Raw genomic sequence first — 25538 nt, 5'->3', positions numbered from 1 at the left:
TAATGATCCCCACTGTGTCCCAGAGAGTCTGGTTTCTAATGAACTATTCATGCAGGGTAGCTTATGAGTTCTATAATGAGTAAGGCTGGCTTCCAACGACAGTTGACACAAGCTTATTGTGCACAGTATATTTCTTAACCCCTTTTGAGCCATTTTTCTTTGTCTTATGTTGACTTGTCTGATCGTTGTCAGTGTGGTTTTGTCATGTCCTCTGTCACCCCTGTAGTTAGGCTGTTGATTTCAATAGCAGTGAAAGCTGGTTAATCTTTCATGAATGCTGGTTAATGGCATGGTTCACAGCTATCAGCTCAACAGATGGCAACAATAAAGGACCCATCACAGCTGCTGCCTTGTTTGATACTGCATTGGGTCTGTTGGGTGGGGAATGGGCAGAGTAGAGCAAAGGCAGTAAACCTGATGTTTTGGAATTACTCATGTATTTTTGACTTTTAATGCAGTTTTGTATTACCTAGATGTATGTGGCATGTGGTTTTAGAGTTTTTATAATATTAGACTGAGCTTATGGTATAAATAAATAAAAGTCTTTTTCGGCGATTTCCCGAAATCGCGCCGCCGCGTGTGCCAGGTGAAGGCAACTCGGGGAGATTAGTCACCCGCGATCAGGGAGATTTGTTGCGGGCGACTAATCTCCCCGTGTGCCAGAGCCCTTAATGTTACATGCCTAATGTCTGGGGAAGTTTATCTCAGATTGCCTGCCTATATTGTATAATTGGTTTGTCTGATCCTGTGGCTGAAAGCTCCCCCCCCCCCCCCCCCATAAATATTTACTTCAGTTAACTGACATATGTATGGGGCTAACGTCCCCCTTATTTTTAGAGATGGCTAACACCAAATATATTTTTTATAGATGGCTCACATCAAGTAGGTGTGGTGTAGGATGTTATTTGATGCTTTGTATATTTGCCGTGCGACAAATCTCCCGAAATGCCATCCCACCGGTGATTTACATTTTAGCCGGTGGGATAGCATTTCAGGAGATTAGTAGCCCGTGACAAGGGAGATTTGTTGCGCGGCGACTAATTTCACCGTATGCCACAGCCCTTAGGGTGAAATAGCAGCTACTTTTTTATGGCTACTAAACTCCAGAAAATACCCTGCCATAGACAATACTGAGAATTGCCTCTGCTAAAACACACATAGAGACAATTATCAGTAAATGATCAGCATTGTCTATTTTAATAGCCATGACCAGTAGCTGCTACAAGTAGCTCTGTGTATCTTCACCCTCAGTGTAATGCTCAGTTAGCTTGCTGTCTCTTCAGCATTTGCTTGCTATTGAGAAGCAACAACAGACTTTGCCTTCATTACAGATTATGAGATCTGTAACACAGGCAGTTCACTGCTTGCAATTAAATATGCAGCCTTGATGTTATGTGGTCTTTCTTTACAGTTGGCCCCCATGCAGCAGCTGCAAGTGCTAGCTGTAGCATCACCTATACCTATTTTTTCCTGTTTAATTCACAGATGAGGGTCCAGTAAAGAATGACTTAGAATAACAGCTGCAGCAACAACCCTCTTAATATACCAAAGGCTATACAAAGAGATACCATAAAACTTCTTGCTCATTTAGGGCTCTGGCACACGAGGAGATTTGTCGCCTGCGCTTTTTCCCCCTGGCGCTTTGGCGACAAGTCGCCACGACAATACCCACAAAGAGATTTCATGCGAGTTGAGCTCCAGGCGATCTGCTACCCATGGTACACTCAACAGTTAACCCCCCCTCATGTTTACTCAAGTCGCTCAGAAAAGGGTCTGTGTGCGATTTGAAACAGCAGGCGATTTGAAGTAGCCTTGTATGTTTTGACGCTGGCGATTTCCATTGATTTAGCATTGGCGTCTTGTCGCTCGTCTTGGCGCCAAATCGCTCTTTTAAAAATCGCCCGCGACAAATCTCCTCGTGTGCCAGAGCCCTTAATGCAATATATTAAACACAATTCAGCTCCAGATCACTGAGCCTCACATCCCTTTTCTCTGCTGCACATAACAATTTACCAGATATACTGCAAACAGAGCCAGATGATTAGCATTAAGGGGCTTGTAACTTATTGCTTTAAAATTAAATTGGTTAACCATCATGGTCTATTCCTGTTAGCTAGGCTTGGGCATGTCCTATATAAACAGCAGTATCCTGGCTGTGTTCCCTTTGGCATTTAATCCATATTTCCACCACATTACGTAAGGGTGGAGGATTTAACCCTTGATCTCCAAACATGTTTCAAAGCTGTTTTAGTTAAACTTTAAATGTCAAAGTAATCAATAGAGGCCTTGCACAACCTTATAAAATGGTCATTTCTCCTGGTGCCTTGAGGAATTAGTTATGTGCTTAAACACAACAGGTCATGTTGAAATGCATTGTAAAACATTTGTTGGTATTTAATTCTACTTGTAGATTGTGAAGGTGCTTGAGGTATACTGCTGGAAATGTACTATTTTTTTTTCTATTTTAATTTCTTGTTGAACTTAATATTACTCTGCATAATTGTTTCTACTGCTGTTTTTTTATTCAGTGAGATTAAATTAATTTTTATTCCCTAATTTCCTTTTTAGTTTTCATAATTTCTACTGATAAATGCAGTTTTGTAAAGAAATAGACAGTTTTTAGCATCACATCCATCCCCATATTATTATGCCTCATCTCCAAGAACCAACTCCTAATGCTTGTCAGTGCTTCCACAGGTGCAATAACAGAATTCCAGCTAAATTCTGCTATGTAATACCATTTGTTACATTTGCTAAAGATGAGAATACCGCCACTGCTCTACAGCTTCCTGAATGGATAATCTTTTACCGGCATAATTGGGCCTGAAAATTGTTTTCTGGTCACTTTTTGTCCTGATGTTCTTTTAATTCTGCAGTGTGTGCTTGAAGGTGTTTACGAATTTTAGAGAGGATAAATTCTCTCTATTTAACCATTGTTGGTATTTTTTGGAAATGTTTATTATTATTTCAAGAGATTGTTCACTTTTCAAACACTTTTCCAATTTGAGGCATTTTTCAGATGCTTTTTATGTTTTACTCCTTGCCCTTAGAGATGTTTTTTACGTGCCCACATATTTTATTTTAAATTGAAGTTGACACTTTAAAGGACATGTCAACCCGAAAAATATTTTTTTCCCTAATAAAAGAAAACATAATTCCAAGCAACTTTCCAATTAGAATTTATTGAACATTTTAAGTGCTTTAAAAGTTATTTGTAAATGTAATTGCTATTAAAAGCAGCATTTGCAAAGGCAAATGTTGCAAAGGCAGAGTCGGACTGGGGGGGGGGGGGTGCAGGGCCCACTGTGGCTACTGCCCCAGGGGCCCTGCACCCCCCAAGGTATATCTGCCAGACACATCCCCTGCAGGCCCCCCCACCCGACGTATGTGAAACCCATCAGGGGAGAACATCGATGGCCAGGGGCCCAATGGGTATTTTCCCGGTGTCCCAGTGGCGCAGTCCAACCCTGTGCAAAGGTTAGTCTCCTCCAGCAAGACAGGTTAAATCTCTAGTGGTGGCGTTGAATCGCCTCAAATGCTTTCCTACTGTAGAGATTTAAATCGCTAGAATGAAAACATGTCAGTTTGTCTTTCCGAAGTCACCCAAAGTTTTCAGCTTCGAAAAGCCGAAGCAACACGTATATTTTCCTACCTGTGATTTACATTCTGGCCAGTGGGAAAGCATTCAAGGAGATTAGTCGCCACCACTAGAGGAGATTAATCGTAGATCGACTAATCTCCTTGCCTGTCATTGGCCTAATGTTCCTCTGTCTGGTCAGTAATCCAGGTGCAGTTTTTAAACTTTTACACTCTGCTACATTAGTTGATACATTTCCCAGCTTCACCTGTAGAGTGTTAACAACTATTGTATCAATTCTGACAGCTGCTTTCAATGAAACACAGTGGTTATCCTCAGCAGGGCCAAAAATAACAAATGTATCTACTAATGTATAAAATGAGAACAGTGTACAGAGTCCTCACTCCCAGAGTTGCTCCAGGAAGATATGAGAATGTCAAAAATTAAACTTTAAAGTTCAACGTTCGAGAAATGGTCACAATTAAAGAAATAGAAAGCAACTGACAAAAATCTCTATTTCTGGTAAACAGCTCCTTTAACATTTTCTATAAACCCTAATTATGCTAGTCTGGGTTTTCTTAATTGCATAAACTGTGCATTGCACATAATGAAATGGAACTCCAGTAGGTTGCAGTAGTAAACAAAGCACATTTTCACACCCTAATGCCATTTTAACAAGCCCCGTTCTCAACCTTACCAGAAGGCTCCTATACCTATACACCAAAAGCAGTGCTGCACAGCGGGTTGGTGGCTGTCATGTGGGCCTCATCATGCCCTGTCTCATGTTTTGTAGCAGTAATTGCAAAGCAGAAGCATGTTGTAGAGTGGGATATTCTATTATCTATTTATCCTAATTTATTCTAATCTATTTAGTCAGCAGAAACTACACAACTGCAGTGTTTAAAAAAACAAAGCAAACAAAAAAAACATATAAAAAACATATTTAAAAAGACGTAATTAGGGCACTCACAGGATTTGCAGAAAAACAACAATTATTTATTAAGCTTGACTTTTCGATCCTCACCAAGGGTCCTCCTCAGGAGTGTACAAGCAAATAGAGCCCCACCAGCCCCAGCTGTGTTTTGGCACCCAACCTGGTAACCAGGCAACAATTATTACACCTTTGAGACTGATGCATATATAATTATATACAGTATGTAGTTTCTAGTTATATACTTTGCAACCATGAAAGTACCAAAGCATAGTTACATAGTTACATAGTTACATAGGGTTGAAAAAAGACCATTGTCCATCAAGTTCAACCCATCCGAGTAAACCCAGCACACAACCTATACTAACCAATCTATACACTCACATACATAAACTATATATATACAACCAGTAATACTAACTGTAGATATTAGTATCACAATAGCCTTGGATATTCTGCTTGTTCAAAAACTCATCCAGGCCCCTCTTAAAGGCATTAACAGAGTCTGCCATTACCACATCACTAGGAAGGGCATTCCACAGCCTCACTGCCCTCACCGTGAAAAACCACCTACGCTGCTTCAAATGGAAGCTCTGTTCCTCTAATCTATAGGGGTGACCTCTGGTGCGCTGATTGTTTTTATGGGAAAAAAGAACATCCCCCAACTGCCTATAATCCCCTCTAATGTACTTGTACAGAGTAATCATGTCCCCTCGCAAGCGCCTCTTTTCCAGAGAAAACAACCCCAACCTCGACAGTCTAACCTCATAGCTTAAATCTTCCATCCCCTTTACCAGTTTAGTTGCACGTCTCTGCACTCTCTCCAGCTCATTAATATCCTTCTTAAGGACTGGAGCCCAAAACTGCACTGCATACTCAAGGTGAGGCCTTACCAGGGACCTATAAAGCGGCAAAAATATGTTCTCATCCCTTGAGTCAATGCCCTTTTTTATACAAGACAGCACTTTATTTGCTGTAGTAGCCACAGAATGACACTGCCTGGAATTAGACAACTTGTGATCTACAAAAACCCCTAGATCCTTCTCCATTAAGGATGCCCCCAACACACTACCATTCAGTAGATAGTTTGCGTTTATATTATTCCTACCAAAGTGCATAACTTTGCACTTGTCAACATTGAACCTCATTTTCCAGTTTGCTGCCCAGTTTTCCAATTTTGTCAAATCGCTCTGCAAAGCGGCAGCATCCTGCATGGAACTTATAGTTTTGCACAATTTAGTGTCATCAGCAAAAATAGAAACAGTACTCTCTATGCCCACCTCCAGGTCATTAATAAACAAGTTAAAAAGCAAAGGACCAAGGACTGACCCCTGCGGTACTCCACTAACCACACTGGCCCAATTAGAAAATGTTCCATTTACCACCACTCTTTGTACTCTATCCTTCAGCCAGTTTTCTATCCAATTACAAATATTATGTTCTAGGCCAATATTCCTCAATTTGATCATTAACCTTCTGTGCGGTACTGTATCAAACGCTTTAGCAAAATCTAAGTAGATGACATCAACTGCCATTCCAGCATCAAGGTTCCTGCTCACCTCCTCATAAAAGGCAACTAAATTAGTCTGGCAAGATCTGTTACGCATAAAACCATGCTGGCACAAACTAATAGTATTGTGAACTGCAATGTATTCAACTATCCTATCCCTTATTACCCCTTCCAGAAGCTTTCCTACTACTGATGTCAGACTAACAGGCCTATAGTTTTCAGGCTGAGAACGAGATCCCTTTTTAAATAACGGCACCACATTAGCAATCCGCCAGTCTCTCGGCACCATGCCAAACCTCAACGAATCCTGAAAAATTATGTGAAGAGGCTTGGCAATCACAGCGCTCAGCTCATTTAATACCCTGGGATGAATCCCATCCGGTCCTGGACCTTTGTTTACCTTTACATGTTCAAGTCTCTTTTGAATTTCCTCCTGAGTGACCCATGCGCCAGTAGCTAAATTACTAGCACTGGGTATATTAAAAGGGAAGCCTTCATTATCTGGCTCCTCAGATGTATAGACAGATGAAAAATAAGAGTTCAAAATTTCAGCTTTTTCCCCGTTCTCATCAACCAACGTACCCCCCCCCCGTGATAATAAAGTTCCCACCCCTTCTTGCTTCATTTTTTTACTATTCACATAATTAAAAAATAATTTTGGATTCTTTTTACTCCTAGCTGCAATATCCCTTTCCATCTCTATTTTAGCTTGCCTGATAGCTTTTTTGCATGCTTTATTTGCTTCCTTGTACCTGATGAAAGTTTCCGCTGTCCCAGCTAACTTGAATGCTTTAAAAGCACGTTTTTTATTACCAACCTCGACCTTAACTCTTTTATTCAGCCATAAGGGTTTTGCTTTGCGATGCCTCTCCTTGCTTACAAGGGGAATATACTGTTGTGTATACCTGCAAAGCAATGTTTTAAAGATGTTCCATTTTCCTTCTGTGTCTAACCCCATGAAAAGCCTTTCCCAGTTGACACATTGCAGAGATGCCCTTAAACTGGCAAAGTCTGCACGTCTAAAATTGAGCGTTTTAGTTACTCCCTTATAGAGCTGTCTCTGTAGCATTATCTCAAAGGAGACCATGTTGTGATCACTTTTCCCCAAATGCTCACCCACACAAATGTTAGAGATAAGTTCAGTATTATTAGATATTACCAGGTCCAAAATAGACTCATTCCGAGTAGGTTCTTGAACCACCTGAAATAAAAAGTTGTCATTTAGCATATTTACAAACCTACTAGCTTTTTCTGACTTAGCCACCCCATTACTCCAGTCAATGTCCGGATAATTAAAGTCCCCCATAATAACAACTTGACCCAATTTTGAAGCCTCCTCCATTTGCAAAAGTAGCTGGGCCTCATCCCCCTCATCTATACGGGGTGGTTTATAGCATACACCAATGATCATTTTCTTTGTGACCTTCAGCCCTACTGAAATTTCTACCCAAAGAGATTCAACGTTTTCATTGGTAATGTCTTTATTACATGGCTTTAAATCTGACTTTACATAAAGACAAACCCCTCCACCCTTTTTAATCCCTCTGTCCCTCCTAAAAAGCGTATACCCATTTAAATTCACTGCCCAGTCGCATTTTTCATCCCACCAGGTCTCAGTGATACCAATTAAGTCATAATTTTCAATACATGCAATAGCCTGCAGCTCCCCTATTTTTCCCGACAAGCTACGCGCATTAGCCAGCATGCAGCGGAGATTACTACTTCTTCCTCTACAGCTTACATTAGCTAAAGGACAGTTAGAGCTAAGGTGAAAATTAGTCTGTTTCCCTTGTAACAATGGAAGCTCCTTATCTGATAAACTATATGCCCCCCTCACTCCTCCCCCACAACCCTTTACTGGTCCCACTGCCCCATCTACACTAGCTCTCCCATAAGAATCTAGCTTACCAACCCCCCCCTTGTCTAGTTTAAACACTCCTCCAGCCTCTTAACCATTCTCTCCCCTAGCACAGTAGACCCCCTTCCATTGAGGTGCAATCCGTCAGGGCTGTATAGATTGTACCCCAAAGAAAAGTCAGCCCAGTGCTCTAGGAACCCAAACCCTTCCTTCCTACACCAAGACTTTAGCCACGCATTTAGCTCCCTAAGCTCCCGCTGTCTCCCTAAACTAGCACGCGGCACCGGCAAAATTTCCGAAAAAATTACATTGGAGGACCTTTGCTTAATTTTAGAGCCTAGATCCCTGAACTCACTCTTTAAGGTCCCCCACCTACCGTTCATTTTGTCGTTAGTACCGATATGTACCAAGACAGCCGGGTCATGCCCAGCCCCTCCCAATAATGTGTCGACCCGATCAACCACATGCCGAACCCTGGCACCAGGAAGACAGCAAACTGTCCGGTTGAAGCGATCCGCTCGACAGATTACCCTGTCCACTTTCCTAATGATTGAATCCCCTATAACCACCATCTGTTTAGGCCTAGCTCTGCTCTCCTCCCCACCACTACTAGAGAAACTGGTCTCCCGGGTGTTAGAGAGATCAGCCTCATCTAGAACCGCCAGTCCAGAGTTCACACTCCCATCTTCTTCACACAATCTGGCAAATCTGTTGGGATGCGCAAACCCTGGAGCAGCCTCCCTTTTTCTTTTCCCCACACTCGATTTTCTAACTGTCACCCAGCTTACTGCCCTATCATCCTTTCCTTGCTCCCCTCCCCCCATACTATCTGACCCCGCTAGTTCTTGTTCAGTTAGCAAGAGACTTCTTTCAAGATTGTCAATAGAACGCAGTGTTGCAACTTGTTCCTCTAGTGCTCTAACGCGAGCCTCTAAAGTGGCAACTCGCTCACATCCACAACAGAGGTATGCACTTTGGAACTGTTGTTCCACAACTGCATACATGCGGCAGGCTGTGCACTGTGTCATACCTTCAATGTTGCTGCCACTCATTCTCCCAGTTACAGAAACAGTTAAACAAAAATTGGTGAAAAAAGGCTATTAAATAAACAAAAAAATTTTTTTTTTTTACCTTGTTTTAACTCCCTTAGTTTGTAACTCCTGTGATTATAACTCCACTTATAGAGCCCCCACCTACTCCTGTGATTATAACTCCACTTATAGAGCCCCCACCTACTCCTGTGATTATAACTCCACTTATAGAGCCCCCACTTAAAGAGCAATCACTTACAGAGCACCTACCACCAGAGCAAGCTCCACTGGAGTGCCAGTGGTTCTATTTCAACAGTCTGTTAAGGTCAACTAATCAAACCCCACCCCCTCAAACTGAGGGTAATTACAAAGGAATGTAACTCTGAGCAGAGCAACGTATGCTAAATAATTCAGCCCTGCTTGTAGGTGTTTCAGGCGTCATGTTAAGGAACACATCTGTCTTTTCTGTTCTCACAAAACAGAATGTCCATTTGGGTTTTGTACTTTTACTGCTATGCATTTCAGTTGGCACCTTTTTCACCTGTGTCATTTTCACCAGAGGAGGGGAGGAAGGGGCTAAGATATCTTCAACCTGGACAGGTTGGCCATTTATTGATTGTTAGGGCTCTAAAGCTGGCCATACACGCATCGATAATATCGTACGAAACCTTGTTTTGTACGATATTCAGTGCGTGTATGGCAAGTCGACCGATATTGCAGGAGGCTGCTGATATCGGTCGACTCGCCGATCGGGCCAGTTAAAAGATTTTGATCGGGCGCCATAGAAGGCGCCTGACCAAAATCTGCCTTCAGCGCTGAATGGGCAGAAGGAGGTAGAAATCCTATTGTTTCTACCTCCTTATCTGCCGTTTCAGCCCTGAAGGTTAGTGGCTGATTGAACGATCCAAAATCGCCACGTGTGTGGCCACCTTTAGGCCCTGTTCCCATGAGATCTTTAGTACATGATAAGCTTGCAAATTGCAGAAGAGAAATACAGAGCTGCTCAGAGGCTGATAGTACAGCTGACTTAAGGTGCCCATACACCTTCAGATCTGCTCACTTGGCGATGGCGCCAAGCGAGCAGATCTTCTCCCGATATCCCCCACCTACACGGGCCGATTCTAGCTGCTGATATTGATCCCTTAGACCAATTCGGCAGCTAATCAGCCCGTGTATGGGCACTACCGATGGGCCTGCTCGACCGATATCTGGCAGGTTAAAAAATCTAGTCGGATCAAGAGCCGATGCGGTCCCTATACCCTATTCGATCGGGATATCGGGAGAATCCAGGCTAATTCGATCGTTTGGCCCTGGGGTGCCTGTAAATGGGGACCTTTAGTTTATGTGGTAGTAGCGTATATTGCTCCGTTAAATGGGGACGATAATTCCACTAAAACCTGTACATTATTATTTAAGGATTCTTTGGAGAAATTGTGACATAACAATGATCTCCTTTTATTTTTTCCTTAGAGATTTGGATCTGTAACGTTTGCTACATTTATCACGTTGTAGGCAAGGGTGTCGCAAATCAGCTGTACAACTAAAACCATTCTGATCATTCAGATCTGAAACATATAATATTTTATAATCTTTTTTTTTTTTTTTTCTATCATAAATGATATCTTAGAGTCTACTGTACAAACCTTTATTGCTGGGCATGTACTATATTTTCTAGTTAACTTCTCATTTTGTTTGGTTTTGGTCTGTTTGATTTTGCCCTTTTACATAGATGTGGACTTTGGGACAGGATAGTCTGTTGATACATAAGGGATCGGCTGGAGCTGCTATGTAGTAACTTGCTGGAGATATTTCAAAAGGAAACTGATTTTATTGTTGTAAAACAGGTTTAGATAGGGTTCTAACAAAGAGCTGTACTCTTTCCCTGTATCACTTTCCGGATAGATGATTAACTAGATACTACTATTTTTTTGCCAAACTGACCACTTTATTGTGTCTGGAAACCATGTGGGCAGTACACCTTGCAATATACCGTTGGGGCAGAGCTGCCATTTTGTGCAGCAGTTGTGCTAGAGATCATAGTATAATGGGCTTGTTGCTTGCAATTAAAGCAAATGTAGGAGCCCCACAGATATCCGTGCGCAAAAGTACGTACATTTACTTCTAATTGACTGCCAGCGAATTAGTGATACTCTGTGACATGATGCTTTTATCTGTTCTTGCAACCACCAGTATTCAATTTTTTACGGGGGATGTGCAATGCAGCCACAATGGATCCAGTAAATGTTACTGTAGGACAGGGTTTCCCACACTGTGGAGAGTTGATTGCAGTCCCTGCACTTTTGGTCATCACTTTTGATTAGTGCTGGTGTTACTGCAAATAGTAATATGTAAAAGTGTGCAAGAAATGTTTTCAAAACCAAATCAGTACTTCTGGGTGCAGGCATAACTTGCAGATTTTTAAAGCATATTGGCAGATTCTCAGCTTGCAGTTATGCACATTACAAGAATCTGCCCTGTGAGGCACTAGCCTTAAAGCATAAACAGAATAGAGACTGAACGAAGGCCTATCATTTGCAAGAGGGCCCATGAGCATCTGTCTTATTACACTTCACCAAAAAATTCATGAAATGCATTGATGGGCATTTTTTTGTTGTGACTTTTTCCAGACCATGGTACACAATACAATGGAGTTTATTGATCTCACAGCAAAAACTGCCAAAAAATTTTGGTCATGACTATACAGTGGAGGAAATAATTATTTGACCCCTCACTGATTTTGTAAGTTTGTCCAATGACAAAGAAATGAAAAGTCTCAGAACAGTATCATTTCAATGGTAGGTTTATTTTAACAGTGGCAGATAGCACATCAAAAGGAAAATCGAAAAAATAACTTTAAATAAAAGATAGCAACTGATTTGCATTTCATTGAGTGAAATAAGTTTTTGAACCCTCTAACAAAAAAAGACTTAATACTTAGTATAAAAACCCTTGTTTGCAAGCACAGAGGTCAAACGTTTCTTGTAATTGATGACCAAGTTTGCGCACATTTTAGGAGGAATGTTGGTCCCACTCCTCTTTGCAGATCATCTCTAAATCCCTAAGGTTTCGAGGCTGTCTCTGTGCAACTCTGAGCTTGAGCTCCTTCCATAGGTTTTCTATTGGATTAAGGTCCGGAGACTGACTAGGCCACTCCATGACCTTAATGTGCTTCTTCTTGAGCCACTCCTTTGTTGCCTTTGCTGTCTGTTTTGGGTCATTGTCGTGCTGGAACACCCATCCACGACCCATTTTCAGTTTCCTGGCAGAGGGAAGGAGGTTGTCGTTCAGGATTTCACGATACATGGCTCCGTCCATTTTCCCGTTAATGCGAATAAGTTGTCCTGTGCCCTTAGCAGAAAAACACCCCCAAAGCAAAATGTTTCCACCCCCATGCTTGATGGTGGGGACGGTGTTTTGGGGGTCATAGGCAGCATTTTTCTTCCTCCAAACACAGCAAGTTGAGTTAATGCCAAAGAGCTCTATTTTGGTCTCATCAGACCACAGCACCTTCTCCCAGTCACTCACAGAATCATTCAGGTGTTCATTGGCAAACTTCAGACGGGCCTGCACATGTGCCTTCTTGAGCAGGGGGACCTTGCGAGCCCTGCAGGATTTTAATCCATTGCGGTGTAATGTGTTTCCAATGGTTTTCTTGGTGACTGTGGTCCCTGCTAATTTGAGGTCATTAACTAACTCCTCCCGTGTAGTTCTAGGATGCTTTTTCACCTTTCTCAGAATCATTGACACCCCACGAGGTGAGATCTTGCGTGGAGCCCCAGAGCGAGGTCGATTGATGGTCATTTTGGGCTCCTTCCATTTTCGAACAATCGCACCAACAGTTGTCACCTTCTCTCCCAGCTTCCTGCTAATGGTTTTGTAGCCCATTCCAGCCTTGTGCAGGTCTACAATTTTGTCTCTGACATCCTTGGACAACTCTTTGGTCTTTCCCATGTTGGAGAGTTTGGAGTCTGCTTGATTGATTGATTCTGTGGACAGGTGTCTTTTATACAGGTGACTAGTTAAGACAGGTGTCCTTAATGAGGTTGACTAATTGAGTAGAAGTGTCTAACCACTCTGTGGGAGACAGAACTCTTAATGGTTGGTAGGGTTCAAAAACTTATTTCACTCAATGAAATGCAAATCAGTTGCTATCTTTTATTTAAAGTTATTTTTTCGATTTTCCTTTTGATGTGCTATCTGCCACTGTTAAAATAAACCTACCATTGAAATGATACTGTTCTGAGACTTTTCATTTCTTTGTCATTGGACAAACTTACAAAATCAGTGAGGGGTCAAATAATTATTTCCTCCACTGTATCTTCCCCTGTAGTCTTTCACTGCATCAGCATCCCCACTGTGGCACTGCACATAAAGCTTTTTTTGCTGTATTACTGTATCAGCTGTATTTTACATTTTTGGATTGCATTGGCCTCTGGGTTAATATGTTCGTTATCCATAGCACTGTTTGTTTGACCTTTCTAAAGAGCGGAAATGTGCATTTGTGACTAAAAAGAAGCTTGGCCACATAACAATGGTTTTACCTAGATCTCACTTTCAAAAATGTGGCAACCTGCCTTTACTTATAAAGTATATTTATACTCATTAGTTTGATCTATGCAAATCCTTATATGAATGATCATATATGCAGCATATCAATGTTCATTGATTTATTTTTCTTTATACTGTAGGTTGGGTGTTATGAGAATGTATTTGGTAAATTAAATATCTATGCATATAGGATCAGTTTAAGAAACCTTGTGGCAATAACATTACTGAAAGCCTTTTTAAAATGAAAGGTTTAAAGCAGGGAAATGAGCTCAGATGCCATTACATTAAAGGATTATTGTAAGAAAAATGAGCCTGAGGTGTTTAAGTTGAGTTAAACCTATTCCTTCCCACCAGGTATAAAGTGACCCTGCTTTATTCTTTGGTCTCTGCTATTGTTTTCAGAAAGTAGTGCATTATGGTGATATCGGGGTTATGCATGAAGTGGTACCAACACTGGTTGGTTTATTTGGAATGAATGGCAGTTATAGTTGTAAGCGCTTACTCTGCTGATAGCACCCCTTAGCGTCTTTCAAAAATTGCCCTACAATAATATAGCTATTGCCGCACTTACCGATACTATCATTTTATAGTGCCATTGTATCCTTATAATTCACATGAATAGTTCTCTGAAAGGAGATACTGTTTCATAAAGTTGAATAGCTAGTATAGTGGAGTTAGTAGAACTTCTGTTTTTCTTGTCTCTGCCACACTATCTAGTTTTATAAATTCCTTTTGCAAGCAATAGGAAGCTTGAGCTTCCAGACAGAGGGGCCTCAGAGATGTCAAGCAACCCGATTTATTAGGGTGATAATGATCTACTCCAGGCATTTTTGAATCCTTATTTTGTTGTTACCATTAAGAGTGAAGAAATATTCGGTTTAGAGCCATGGCAGACCAGAAGATTGGGGTCTGCCCTTAAATCAGGTGATGAGCATTAGGGGTGGGCCATTCAGCAGAACAGGTGGATTAGTCAGTGGGTATGAGAACAGTTCAGATTTCTCTTACATTAAAAAGCCACCTATGCTGATGATTGCATCTGAGCATATATATCCATCAAAAATATGTAGATTTCGCCTTGGAGCAGGATAATTTCTTTACATATTTGTTACTGAGTTTGTCTTCTACTGCTTTAGTTTTTAAAACACATTTACGTTGTTTCATTTTTTAGGAGGTTCTCCAGCAACTTATTGTGATGAATTTACCAAATGTTTTCTTAATCAGCAAGGATCCCCTCACTGGTGAGTTAAATGTGAAAACATACAGGGTGAAATTTCCACAGTAAGTCTTCATGTTTCGGGGAAATCACAAAGGTGGTCAATAAAATTACATTGAAATAAAATGTGAAATTAAAAAGTCTTACTCTAGTTTTAAGAATACAGAAATAACCTGACTAAATAGGCTAAAATAGAACGATGCAGATGCAGCACTTTCATACATTTGGAATAAAATTTACAATCCATACAAATTGGTCATAAACAATTTAAGACAATTAACTTAGTCAAAACAGCGTTACTTCAACTTTCTGAAATAGAAAAAAAAAAATCAGGCATTGGGTACTGTAAAAATTCTGAATAGAATTTACCGTTAGATGGTTTTTTAAATAAATGTACATTTTAGCCCTTTAATCACTTTTTTTTTTTTTTTTTAAATATACCCCATTTACGGAAGACTTACAAGGGGCTGTCACCCCAAGAAATAAGTCCAAATGCTTTTCGATTGTGTTAGTCAGGCAAAATAAATTTTACTTGCACTATATACATTTTATAAATCTTGTTTCCTTTAGTCTTGGAATTGATCAAAGCAAGCAGGCAGGTGCAATTTTTTACACCGTTATTAAAGCCAGCTTTGCATCATCCCAAAATCTTGTGTATTTTGGGACCTGATGGCCATGCACATGCTACACAATTATAGACTGTGAAGAGAGGGGGGAATGAGAGGAATGCAGTGACATCTAGAAAGTGATAAATGGAAAGTGATTGATATATGATTGACAGCTGATATTTGTAAATACTTTTATAACAGGTATGGATATTTTATTTAAAAAAATGATTTGTATTTCATGTTTAATTTGAAAAATGCTTTTTATGTCTGGATGACAGGTCCCTATAAAGTCTCCATCTGCACATACACTTTATTGGCAAGGTCAGCTGTCCCATTTAATAGATGTACTTCTCTTTTCTTTATCCAGGTAAAAGCATGGAGGAACTGAAAAAACTTTTGCTCCTGATGTTGGGTTGTGCTGTGCAGGTAGGTTTGTAATCTGTTAGTGGTAAGATCATATAGAAAAAACAACAGATTCCATTCTTGCGATCAAAGGTAGTTTACATTTACGTAAATGTTTAGTATGTTCTTTCCAGATTTCAAAAGTGACCCTTGGTCTGTGAACCCACAATTTTATTGGTAGTGTTACGTTTAATTAATTATCTTTTTATGCAGGCCTTCCCCTTTTCACTTCCAGTGTCTTTTTCAGATTGCTGCCTGGTTGCTAATGTAAATTGGACCACAGCATCAGATAGCAACTGAAAATGTAAAACTGCAGAGCTGCTGAACAAAAAGCTAAATAATTTAAAATGCATATCTCAGAATATAACTGTCTGACTGTCTATAAGGTAGAAGATGCAGAAGGGCTAAGATAACCGTTTCTCCCACAACATTTTTTGCACATTAAATAATATACCAAACAGGCCAAAGGTTTTTCAGGTCATATGCAGCAATTCTTGCCAATTACACAAAAACCTATAAAACATGTCATAATTATGTCTTCTTTAATTAATAGTTATCACAATCTGTAAATACTCTGCAAGTTGTTAGTTTCTTTAATGTTACTTTAGACACACAGTTCCCATATATTTTATCTTAGCTTTATATAGTGCAGTGGTACTTTTTATTACAGGGCAGGAATAATTTGTTTTTCTTTCTGTCAGTGTGATAGAAAAGAGGAATACATTGAAAGGATCAAGCAGCTGGATATTGAGACTCAAGCAGGAATAGTATCTCACATTCAGGAGGTAATAATCCTAAAGGCTGTTTAATAATTCATACCGCAGAGGTAGTGCATTATTTTGTTATAGAGATAATGAATGAAGGCCACATCAACGAGTTTCTGTTTATTAGTTCAAAACAATGGGACTGCGGAGGTTTAATGTGGAGCTGGATGCAGGGCAGTTGCCAGAATTTGTAGATGGCATTGTCCATTCAGATCATCATTGTATGGAAAGTAGCGAATGTATTGAGGAACAGGGTTTAAAACAATTTTTGTTCACATCATTAGAATAGTAAGTACAGGGACCCATAAATGTCCTTTTATAGGACCCTGCAGTCCCAAATTGTATTTCTGATTGGGGCCTTGTGTCCCCATTTTTCTGAAACACAATTCTGACCCTTCAAATCACACCAGAGGAACACTCAGAGGCAGCCCTTCTCCTTTACAACAGATATCCAAAAGCAGAGATGTACAGTGTCGTTGATTCCCTCCTTGTTTGGTTGTGTCACATATGGTTTCTGGCTTAATGGAGCATATGCATTTTCTGGCTTTCATTGTGCATACTACTGGTCATTAGATATTGTGAATAGAGTGTAGTTAGAGCCAGGGAGCCAGAAATTGAAAGTGACCCTGCCAAGCATGGTGGCCACAAACCCTACTGCATAGCCCTGCTTTTGGAGATCTGGTATAGGGGAGCAGGGCTGTTCTTGAGAGTGGTGTTTTTTGGGAAAGGGAAGGGGCAAGTGTACAGGGACCAGAATAGTTAAAATAGCATGTGGAAGGATCATTTCTTCTGTCGGGCTGATCGTATCCTCAGTTGATGTGTTGCACCAGCTGTGCTTATATAAAACTCAAGCATATGCATTCAAAACAGTTATAATGTTAAACACATTTGTCCTGTTTTCTCTCATACCAATCTCCCTTCCCCTCTGCCTGTTCTCCATTTTTGGACTATTGCCAACATTTTATTTGTCCTACATCTTTGCAGGTAACCCATAATCAGGAGAATGTTTTTGACCTTCAGTGGTTAGAACTTCCTGACATGGCACCAGAAGAACTGGATTCACTCTCCAGGAACATGGCCTTGCACCTTAAGAGACTTATTGATGAGAGAGATGAATGCAAAGAGGTACTTATGTTATAGGATTATCAGTGGGCAGCTTCTCCAACTTGCAATCTTAAAAACATTTTCCAAATCTCATCCGTGGAAACACTGACCTTAGGACCATGGCCCTCAGAAAGATTGGTCCTCCGTGGTTATATCTTAGCTACCATGGGTGACTAATCTCTCCAAAAATCTCTTCTGCCAGTGTTATCGAGTCTTGCCTAGGTGTCAATGAAAATTTAAGTATAGTGCCATTTTAAAGAACATTTTTAGGTTTAAGGGCATGGTGGGGGATAATGTTAGATACTTATCAGGATTCAGAGTAACCATAAGTACTGCCACTTCTGTTATCTAGTAGCTAAGGCCATATCTAATATGCTTTTGTGCTGGTGAGATTAAGTGATGTATGTTTTGCAGGTAATTGTGGATCTGACGCAGGAAAGGGATTATTTGCAGTTCCAAAATCCTCCAAGTCCTTTGAAGTCTTCAAGTCCTGATACTTCGACCAATATGGTCAGTCATCTGGCCACTGAGAACAAGAAACACCTGGCGGTGGAACTTGCTGAGAGCAAAGCAAAGCTCCGTAGGATACGTCAAGAGCTGTAAGTTTGTTAGAGCAGTTTCTGCGCAGCATCTCATATAATCTATAAAGTTGGCAGCTTTTCCCTTTTGCAGGGCATCATATTTCTATGGCTTTATTTTGCAGTTAAACCATAAGTTCTATATGAGTATTGCTGGGCTATGATAATATAGCAAAATGAATTATTTTCAGGGAAGAAAAATCTGAGTTGTTGTTGGATACAAAGCATGAAGTTGACAGACTCAACCTAGAGCTACAGAAGATTAAGCAGGAGGTATGTGTGATTTGGTTGGGATTTTCAACAATTTGTGTCACATGCCAGGGGTGCTGCTGACATGAGGCAAGTTGAGAAACTCTCCTCATCCAGCGGCTCCCCTGAAATTAGCAGAGGCAGCAACCAGCCTGTTCTGATAACTTCAAGAGCAGAAATTTCTATTTTTTTTCTATTAATCTCTTCTAGTGCAGAGAGCCCATCTCTGGCATAAAATTGGCCAGATCATGATTGAGCAGGTTTGATTTTCCATCGGATCAGGGACAGCATCAGCTCATTAATACGGTCCTCGGCCCCAAGGCAGTTATGCCTGTCATTGCAATACATTTGTTTGGCCTTAGGGCCAAAGGATCGAATTAGCCCAATATTTGCCCACCTTAGGTTGGTGTAGCAAGAGAAGATCCGCTCATTTGGAGACCTTGCTAAGCGAGTGGATCTTACCATGTATGGCCATCTTAAGCAGTCCTTGCTCACTGCTAATTTTCTCAGTTCAAAATTGTCAACAATAGTTGAAATGAGGTGTAAACAACAGCACAGACAATACTTGTGTAGTTAACATAAATGTGCAAAAATGTTTACACATGGAAGCTTGTTTTGATGCCACAGTGTTCCCTGACTAAACAGTGGCATGGCATGTGCCATTGTACTGCTTATCCAATCATTCCATCTTTTTTTTTTTTTTTTTACTCCCACTCATACTGCGATTTTATGCTTAATGTAAATGGATAATATAGCCTGGACATAATGGTGACGAATAATCTGTTGGTTTCTTAGCATTTGTCCATGTGTTTGTTTTAAGAACTTCCAACTTGCTGCTGAAGCACGGACAGCCCGCACCTACAGAGATGAAATAGATTCCTTGAAGGAAAAAGCCAGCAGAGTGGACCGTTTGGAGAATGACTTAGCTCGGTGCAAAGAAAAGCTGCATGATGTAGATTTCTACAAGGCTCGAATGGATGTATGTGGTTTCCTGTTCTGTGACAGTATTACACTTATTCTGGCGGTGTTGAGTCACTATATGATCATATTTCCTGCATAGATAGATGTATGGTATGTCTCTGTAAAGGCTATGAGAAAGCCTAGAGTTGACCCTGGTTAGCCTTTCGCTTAATTTTATGTCATATTCCCCTTCTGGCTTCTTTTATTGGGATTATGGTATTGCTATGTGTGAGGTAATATGCAAGTAGCCAGCTAACAAGCCTGTAAGCCTTATTTACAAACAGCCACAAGTGTGGTTGTGCTATTTTGTTGCGTGTATTGAAGTCATTCATTAAAGGTACTTGCGTTCAAACATGATCCTTGCACTTCTATGTACTTGTGCTAATCATTAATGGGCCCACCCCGTCTGCTCTAATGAATCATTGCACCTACCTATTGATTCATGGGCCCCGCCAACCCAGGCCCACTCTATGTGGAAAGTGATATTTTTTTTTGAACAAACCCACAGGTAAAGTTTTAAAAAATTATGTATTGTGGCCCTTGTTTTCTATCAAGTGACAACAGTAGTGTGTTTCTTGTAGCTTTTTTTACATAGCTCTGTACATGAGTAAAGGACAGTACTAAGAGAACTCTGAATCCGATTTATAACAACAATAGCAGTAAAAAAGATACAGATATATAAAGTGTCTCATCAAAATGTGTTCAAAGCATCCACAGTATGGTGCTGTTATAATTTATTGTGTGGAAGGCTAGGGTTATCTTGCTTCAGAGAGAATTTACTCAAACATTCCTTTCAATGGTAGATTAAGTTACCTTAGAGGGAGAAGGCAATAGGAAATATGATCTCATTAAAGTTGCATGCCAACAACTGCTATAATGTTGCACCACCAGTTTACACTAAAAGGCCCCATCAGTATACATATTTTTTTTTTTTCACATTAATGTACAATATTTTAGAATAGTGAAATGATATAATATTATACAGATTTTTTTACTAAAGCATCTTACAACCTACAAACAATTTTTAATAGTACATAAGGAAGAATCTATTGGTTTCTACAAGACTGAGCTAAAATCTGAGGCTAACTATAAATTCTGCAATGCCTCTGGTGTTGGTGGTTCGTCAAAAAAAATCTTTAAATTTTGAAAAGTTAAAATTCCCTTTCATGGCTAAATAAGTTGCACCTATCAAAATAGCACTGCTCTTCATCAGTGAGTGTTAAAAGCTACCATATTATATGTCAATTTATAGAGGCTTATGGCAGATTTCATTAATTACAGGAACTGAGGGAAGACAATATGATTCTCATTGAGACAAAATCCATGTTAGAGGAACAGCTGGCTGCTGCACGAACACGGACAGACAAACTCCACGAGCTTGAAAAAGAAAATTTACAGCTTAAGTCAAAAATTCATGACCTTGAACTGGTAAGAATCATCAAATTTCCTTTTTTTTTTTTTTTTTTTTTTTTTTTAAATGATTAAAGTCAGATTTAATAAATAGTTCTTAGAAACATGACTGTGTACTTATTAATGGCTCTGAGTGGTCAGTTTTGACAGGGTTGTTCAGTCTCCTATAAAATATAGGTTCCTTAATCCATTGATCAAATTGTCTGCAGCGTAACCAGTTGTTGTGTGTTAAATCAGAGCACTTGGACAAACAAATTAATTCACTCCCTTTGGTAGGATCGTTACTCAGACAAGAACAGGATTGAGGAGTTGCTGGAAGAGAATATGGTACTGGAGATAGCTCAGAAGCAGAGCATGAATGAGTCAGCTCAGTTGGGCTGGGAACTGGAGCAGCTGTCCAGGAGCACTGACCTGTCTGATGGTAAATACCTTATCATACCACCCACAGTCATATTTATGTAGGCCTACGTTAAACTAGAGACTATACAAACTTTTTGAGTTGTTTAGACCCCCACTTTTTAAAATGTGTAAAGATACAGTCACCATTTTTTTTGTATTAAGCACATTATCAGCACATTATAATTTGTTTCAAATCTTACCCTGGTTATTGTTTATGTCCCCATTACTGTGGGCCCCTAGGAAATCTGATTTATAGCTTATAGCCTTCATAACACTTCTGTCAATTAAGCATTCCTGACCCTATCTTGTACCCAGAGCAACTACTATTGCTATATTAATGTTTTCCATACTTTTTTTTTTTTTACTTAATTTTTTTTTAACTCCATTTAACAAAATGTTGTTGTTGTTGTTGTCCTCTGTAACTAGTGAGAAAGTCATTTGTGTTTGAGTTAAATGAAACGGCATCCAGCAAGATATTGAAGCTAGAAAAGGAAAATCAGAGCCTTCAGAACATTATTCAGGAACTAAGAGAGGCCTCACTCATTCTGGAGGAGGGCAACCTTAAGGGGCAGGAGTTGGAGAAGGAAAATCAGCAGCTCAACAAAGTGGTAGGTACTAGATGTGTAGGCTTTTCTCCTCTGCTAAGATTATGGCTAGATTTCTGCAATATTTAGCCATCTTTCTTGACTTTCATATTTACCATAACTTTAGCCCAGTTTTCAGTTTCTCATTTTGATAAAACATTTTTTCTTTAAAAAAAGGTTCCCAATCAATCCTGCATGTATAATGGTCAAATAAGTTTGACAGCTTCCATAGGGTATATAATTGTAAAAAAAAAATATTGCTAACTTTTTTTTACATTGTGTTCCTCCAACAAGATTGAAAACTTGAATAAGCAAATTGAGAGGGAAAACCAGAGCAGCTCGGATCTGGAGAGTCTAAGTGAAGATCTTCTCAAAGAAAAAGACCTGCTTTCTCAAGCAGTAGAGAATATAAAATCTGAAAAGGAAAGACAGGTAAAGTACTGGACGTATGTTCATTTACCTGATCACGATATTATTACAACATTTTGATCATATTATCCTGTCATTCTAGATTAAAGAGTTGGAGCAGGAAAATAAGCACCTCAGTCAGACACTGGAAGCGGTTCGGCAAAGGTCTCAGGTTAGCACTGAAGCAAGAGTTAAAGATATTGAGATGGAAAACAAAATCCTTCATGAGACTATTAAAGACACAAGTAGCAAATTGAATGAGTTGGAATATGAAAAGAAACAGCTACAGAAAGCCTTTGATCAAGCCAAGGAACAAGTGGAGAAAGTGGACAAAATGGAGAATGAGGTACATAGACTAGAAAAACAGAATGAAATATTAACTAAGAAAGTGACCTCCATAACGATTGTAGAAGAAAAGATGCAAGCCCTAGAAAAAGAAAATGGGGTTTTAGAAGAGGAGAACATAGTGTTGAAGAAGTCTTTGGACACATTGCAGAATGTTACAATAAGGTTGGAAGTACTGGAAAATGAGAACAAGCAACTGGATGAAGAAAACTTTGAACTGAGGAGAGCAGTTGAAGCCATGAGGTTCTCCTGTACAAAAATTACACAAATTGAGAGAGAAAATAATGAGCTTCTAAAGGAAAAAGAGGAGCTGCAAAAGAACGTTGAGCTTTTGAAGGCCCTTGGGAAGAAGTCAGAGCGCCTGGAAGTCAGCTATCAGGGCCTAAGTGATGAAAACTGGAGGCTGCAGCAAATGCTGGACAATGGAAATAAAAAGATTGATGATCTACAGAAAGAGTTGCAGGACACTGAGAAGGAGAATAAAGATCTTCAAAAAACCTTGGAGGAACTGAAGATTTGTAACAAGAGGCTGGAGAGAATGGAGGAAGAAAACAAAGCAAAAGACCAAGAAATGGCCCAGGTGGAGAAAGATAATAAAACATTACAGAAAGAGTCAAAGAGGCTGTGGCAGCAGGTGGAGCTGAAGGATGCTATCCTGGATGACAACACTGTGAAGCTAGCAGATTTAGAGAAAGAAAAGCGCACACTAGAAAAGGAGGTATCCAAGCTGAGAGACTTATCGACTAAAACACGAGATCTAGAGAGGGAGAACAAGGATCTTCTACAACAAATGACTGTTGACAAAAGAACACTAGCTACATTAAGAGAGGTAATGAATCATAGGTTAGTTTTTTAGTTCTTATATCCTATTTATCTTTATTATAGTGCAGATATTTCTTTGTTTCAAAATTTACCATCCCCTGTATGTACAGTGTGCCCATAAAAAATATATAGGTGCTCTCAGCCCTCCAGCTCATTGTAAATAGCTTTTTTTAATCAATTGTTGTGCAATTTTGATGTGTATTTTTGGTGGTCTCTCTTTATAAATAAACATGTTTTTGCAGGATCTGGTCCTGGAAAAATTAAAAACCCAGCAAATGTCTAGTGAGTTGGAAAAGCTGAGCCTTGAATTGGAAAAAATTGGCCTAAATAAGGAATTGATGTTGCAAGATGAGAACAGCAATGCTGAAAAGTAAGAATATTATTAGATAAATATTGTTAAAAAGCTTTCTGTTATTGAAAAACAAAGAAAAATAGCTGAATGCATATAAATTAAGCTGTATAAAAGTTGCAGATCTGAAAAACATTTTTGTACAGCTTAAAGGTTGAGGGACAAAATAATTGCCTCTGGAACACTATATAACATAAAAATGAGCCAATGCAGAAGTTAGCCAAACACTTCTAGTTCAGCTGATTATAAGGGCCCTGTATTAGATATTACAGGTATCGGACCCCTTATCCGGAAACCTGTTCCGAATTACGGAAAGACCATCTCCCATAGACTCCATTTTAATCAAATAATTCAGAATTTTAAAACTGATTTCCTTTTTCTCTGTAGTAAGAAAACAGTACCTTGTAATTGACCCCTATTAAGATATAATTAATGCTTATTGAATGCAAAACAATCCTGTTGGGTTTAATTAATATTGTATTGATTTTTTAGTAGACTTAAGGTATAGAGATCCAGATTACACGAAGACCCCTTATCCGGAATACCCTTGGTCCCGAGCATTCTGGATAATAGGTCCTATACCTGTACTAAAATAGATTGGAATATGGTCCTATTCTCTCACACTATATTGAACAAATCAGAATAACTGGAATGTGTTTTCTCTTTACTATAAAGAAAATACAAACTATTGGAGAGCAAGATTGAATCAACACTAAAGTCAACACTAGCAGTGAAAGAAAACAAGATATTGGACTTGGAAATGAAGATAGAAGAGACAAGCAGTCTGAATCAGCAGCTGCAGAATGAACTAAATTCGGTATGATCTCTAGTATTGTTCGTATGACCGCTATCGAATACTGTTGAGTTTTCTACCCAATGTAGGTGTCCTACAACTATTAGGAGAGAAAAATTATATTGGACAAGCAAAGGAGAGGAAAATGACATTGAACAAGCCATGCTGTTATGCTGGTTTATTAAATTATCTTAATAAATAACCTAAGGACTACCTTCAAAGGGTGCACTTTTGGCATCTTACCTTGCTATGTTTTGCTTCTAGTTTTATTTCTCTGTCTAGCTGCTGAACTTTTAATAAGTGTAGAAGGCTTGCCTAATATACATATGAAAGGCACACACTTGAATGCACAAAAGTAGGGATGCACTGAATCATTTATTTTTGGGTTTCGCAGAACCTTCGTGAAAGATTCGGCCAAATACTGAACTGAATCCAAATCCTAATTTGCATATGGAAATTAGACTATGGAAGGGTTAAATAGAAGTGCCAGACACTTGGATTTGGCCGAATCTGAAAAATAGCTGAATCTTCGCCGAACCGAATCCTGGACTTGGTGCATCCGTAATTAAAACAATTGACTCTTGTATGTTTCAGATTAAGAAAGATAATATAGCATCCAAGCAAAACCTCAAGGGAGCTGCTCAGAATTCCTATACACAGCTCAACAATAAACCAGAATGCAACAGCCAGATAAATGGGCAACGAGAGACCATTGTGGAACTGCTTAAGTTTAAGGACCGAACTATTGAGCTGGAAAGAAATGTAAGCATTGCAGTTGATGATGTTAGATGTTTTGTGGAACCTACTTGCTTAATAAAACTAATTCTGAAAACACAGGTTGCTCATATAACATCTGGTATAAATTATATGCTTTGATATTCATTTATGTATGCATATTTCCTGGTACCAAACAGGTATTACTAAATATCTATGAAATTTCATACATGTCAAAATTATTGGGGCGATAATTTGGAGCCCACACACTGGCCAAAAAATCATATGATATTGGAGTGTGTATGGCCAGCTTAGCCAGATGTTTTGGTCACTGACTATAAACACTTTATAAAGTAATTAAAGCATGGTTGTTTTTAAGCA

General features: G+C 39.5%; 1 protein-coding gene across 4 annotated transcripts in view; it reads left to right on the top strand.

Moving 5' to 3' along the window:
- Positions 1–25538, top strand: part of ccdc88c (coiled-coil domain containing 88C) — a 68414-nt gene that overhangs the window by 23789 nt on the left and 19087 nt on the right. For all 4 annotated transcript variants that reach the window (XM_004917066.4, XM_004917067.3, XM_002933201.4 and 1 more), the window contains exons 4-18: positions 14624–14693; positions 15644–15702; positions 16380–16463; positions 17427–17567; positions 17961–18145; positions 18316–18397; positions 19194–19352; positions 20615–20761; positions 21020–21164; positions 21569–21750; positions 22021–22158; positions 22238–23308; positions 23544–23671; positions 24326–24467; positions 25038–25205. In XM_004917066.4, the coding sequence (XP_004917123.2) occupies positions 14624–14693; positions 15644–15702; positions 16380–16463; positions 17427–17567; positions 17961–18145; positions 18316–18397; positions 19194–19352; positions 20615–20761; positions 21020–21164; positions 21569–21750; positions 22021–22158; positions 22238–23308; positions 23544–23671; positions 24326–24467; positions 25038–25205 (2901 nt within the window). The remainder of the gene's footprint in view (positions 1–14623; positions 14694–15643; positions 15703–16379; positions 16464–17426; positions 17568–17960; positions 18146–18315; positions 18398–19193; positions 19353–20614; positions 20762–21019; positions 21165–21568; positions 21751–22020; positions 22159–22237; positions 23309–23543; positions 23672–24325; positions 24468–25037; positions 25206–25538) is intronic.

The sequence above is a fragment of the Xenopus tropicalis genome, chromosome 8 (assembly GCF_000004195.4).
Source record: "Xenopus tropicalis strain Nigerian chromosome 8, UCB_Xtro_10.0, whole genome shotgun sequence".
In the NCBI taxonomy this organism is placed as follows: Eukaryota; Metazoa; Chordata; class Amphibia; order Anura; family Pipidae; genus Xenopus; species Xenopus tropicalis.
Note: the sequence above shows the minus strand (reverse complement) of the source record. Positions and strands in the feature narration are given on the sequence as shown.